The sequence below is a fragment of the Olea europaea genome, unplaced genomic scaffold (genome assembly GCF_002742605.1).
Source record: "Olea europaea var. sylvestris unplaced genomic scaffold, O_europaea_v1 scaffold10051, whole genome shotgun sequence".
Classification (NCBI taxonomy): Eukaryota; Viridiplantae; Streptophyta; class Magnoliopsida; order Lamiales; family Oleaceae; genus Olea; species Olea europaea.
This window is the reverse complement of record NW_019227370.1, coordinates 1-2,573: the sequence shown is the minus strand read 5'-3', so window position 1 is coordinate 2,573 and position 2,573 is coordinate 1. Positions and strand designations below refer to the sequence as shown.

At 38.3% G+C, this 2,573-nt stretch overlaps 1 protein-coding gene across 1 annotated transcript; it reads left to right on the top strand.

The window, feature by feature from the left end:
• The first annotated feature begins 457 nt into the window (after window positions 1–457).
• Window positions 458–2,567, top strand: LOC111372522 (pentatricopeptide repeat-containing protein At3g29290). Its single transcript, XM_022994870.1, has 2 exons — window positions 458–553; window positions 639–2,567. The coding sequence occupies exon 2, from the start codon at window positions 707–709 to the stop codon at window positions 2,498–2,500; it is 1,794 nt and encodes a 597-aa protein (XP_022850638.1). The 5' UTR covers window positions 458–553; window positions 639–706; the 3' UTR covers window positions 2,501–2,567.
• The last annotated feature ends 6 nt before the right edge of the window (window positions 2,568–2,573 follow it).

The window sequence follows — 2,573 nt, the reverse complement described above, 5'->3', positions numbered from 1 at the left end:
GTCGAACATATTTTGTTGTGCTGAAGTGTAAATCTTGTTGACTTGTAAAAAAATAGTTTACATTTTTCTATAAATGGATCATCCATATTAAAGGTTTTTTCCAAACTCATTCTCAACCATACATTTCATGAGGTTCATTAATTTTATCAACTTTTCAACCACATATTTATGTTTATCAAAATTACTAAAAACGTCGACTTTTATCAAAACAAGCTGACAAAACGGTATCCTCTTTAATAAGCTGATGGGCATAGGACTGGGCTGATTTGGGCCGGAACAGCTTGATGTTGAAGGGGAAATATTCAATGGCCCAAGCATTTGATGGACTTTGGTGCTAAGTCCAGATTGGGAAGATTGGACCCAAAAGGCTGTCCACTAAGGGTGGCAGGGTTATTTTGGTGAATTTTCTAAACAGGACTCAAATTTGGTTTGTTTCAAGATTATTTATCCAGTCTAATCTTTATTCATTTTCTCTGATGAAGCTCTCCTTCCTTCCATGGATTCAGGCATTCAGCTTTAAGTTGGACTTATGTAATATTCGCGCACTTTTCAGGTAAAAAATTTTGCTCGGTTCTATTATCCGTCTAAATAGCTGAAATTATTTAATTATAACGGTACAACTGTTCTTTCAAATTTAGGGCATGTCCTCGTATTCTAATCTTCATTAAGTTAATACGAGTATCATTTTTCTACATTTCGGGTCAATATGGTAGTGATAGAGGTGCTCAGATGTCAATTTGCAAGTACTATTTCATTAGATGGATATAACCACCGGCATGAATTCCATGGTATTTCAAAAAGGAATGATTTTAGAACCCGTTTAAGATGTATGAATTGTTTGGGGTATCTTAATGGGGAATCAAAAGCAAAGAAAAGTTGCACTAGAATTCACGGCCTTATTGTGATGGCCCTCGCTGAGGAGGTTGGCATTTTGTCTAGAACTGCAAACCGAAAAATATCAAGAATGGGGTGGTTTTATGAACCAATGGAAATGGATAATTCAGGCACCACGCCTAATAAGGTTGCTAGGGTTGAGTTTGAGTCAGTTTGTGAAGAAAAAAGGATGCCTGTTCTCAAAGAAAATGGGAATGTTAATGAAAATTGTACACAGCAAAAATCGCCGCCTTGGAGTAGTTTAGCTAATCAGAATTTGGATGTTCAGAATGATGGTGACAGTCCTTCGAGAGTTTCGAAATGGGCAATGGACCTGATTGAGGATGGATTATATTACTTGGAGGAAAGAGATGAAGAGATATTATCAAAAAGGGTTTTGAACCTCAGTAGATTAAATAAAGTCAGAAGCGTGTTAGAATTGTACAGGTCAATGGTGTTTTCTGGTTTGCATCCAGATTTACATGCCTCTAATTCACTTCTCTCCTGTCTCTTGAGGAATGGAAGACTCAATGATGCCTTGAAAATTTTCGAGTTTATGAAGGTGAATGAAATGCTTACAGGCCACACTTATAGCTTGGTTCTGAAAGCAGTTGCCAATTCTTGGGGCTGTGATGCGGCATTAAACATGTTTGAGGAAGCGGAAAGAGACAGCAGTAGCAAGAAATATTTCGATGTAGTTGTTTATAACACGATGATATCAATGTTTGGAAAAGTTAATAATTGGGTTCAGGCCGAGATAATGTGGAGAAGTTTGCTAGATAACGGTCTTGTAGGGACGGTAGTCACATATCGCCTCCTAGTTTGCACATTCGTCCGCTGTGGGCAACACGAACTAGCACTTGATGCATACCAAGAAATGATTAGGAATCAGCTAAGTCCAAGCGATGATGTGATGCAAGCTGTTATTGGAGCGTGTGCTAATGAGGGGAAGTGGGACTTGGCACTAAATGTCTTTGAGAGTATGTTAAACTGTGGGATGAAACCAAACCTAATAGCACATAATTCTTTAATAAACTCACTTGGGAAAGCCGGCAAGGTTGAACTTGCATTTAAGGTCTTTGATACCCTGAAATCGTTGGGACATGCACCTGATGCATACACATGGAACGCACTTCTTTGTGCATTGTACAGGGCAAATCGACATGCTGATGTTCTTCGGCTTTTTGACAGCATTAGGCGAGAGCACAACTCTGTTCTGAATCTACATATATATAACACTGCTTTGATGTCTTGCCAGAGGCTTGCATTGTGGGATAGAGCACTGCAGCTACTGTGGCAGATGGAAGCTTTTGGATTCTCTATTTCAACTGCATCATATAACCTTGTCATCGGAGCTTGTGAGGCTGCAAGAAAGCCAAAAATTGCATTGCAAGTTTATGAGCACATGGTTCAGCAGAAACACTCTCCAGACACATTCACTTTATTGTCACTAATGAGAGGCTGCATTTGGGGTTCTCTTTGGAATAAAGTAGAGAAAATCCTAAACGTAAGTGTTTGCATGTCTTGGAACACATTTTGTGTTTATTCTCCTTTCAATATTTCCTTGCAATATTTTGAATCCAGAGATTTTTGTCAATTTGAAGACCCTGACAAGAATGTGTTTTAATAGAAAGGTGATTACTGGTTTATACAATATTTTACTGGATCCTAGAAATTATTTCCATCTCCTTTGAAGTAGA

Coding starts and splice junctions, on each gene's coding strand:
- LOC111372522 (XM_022994870.1), top strand. CDS start 707: ATGGTAGTGATAGAGGTGCTCAGATGTCAATTTGCAAGTACTATTTCA.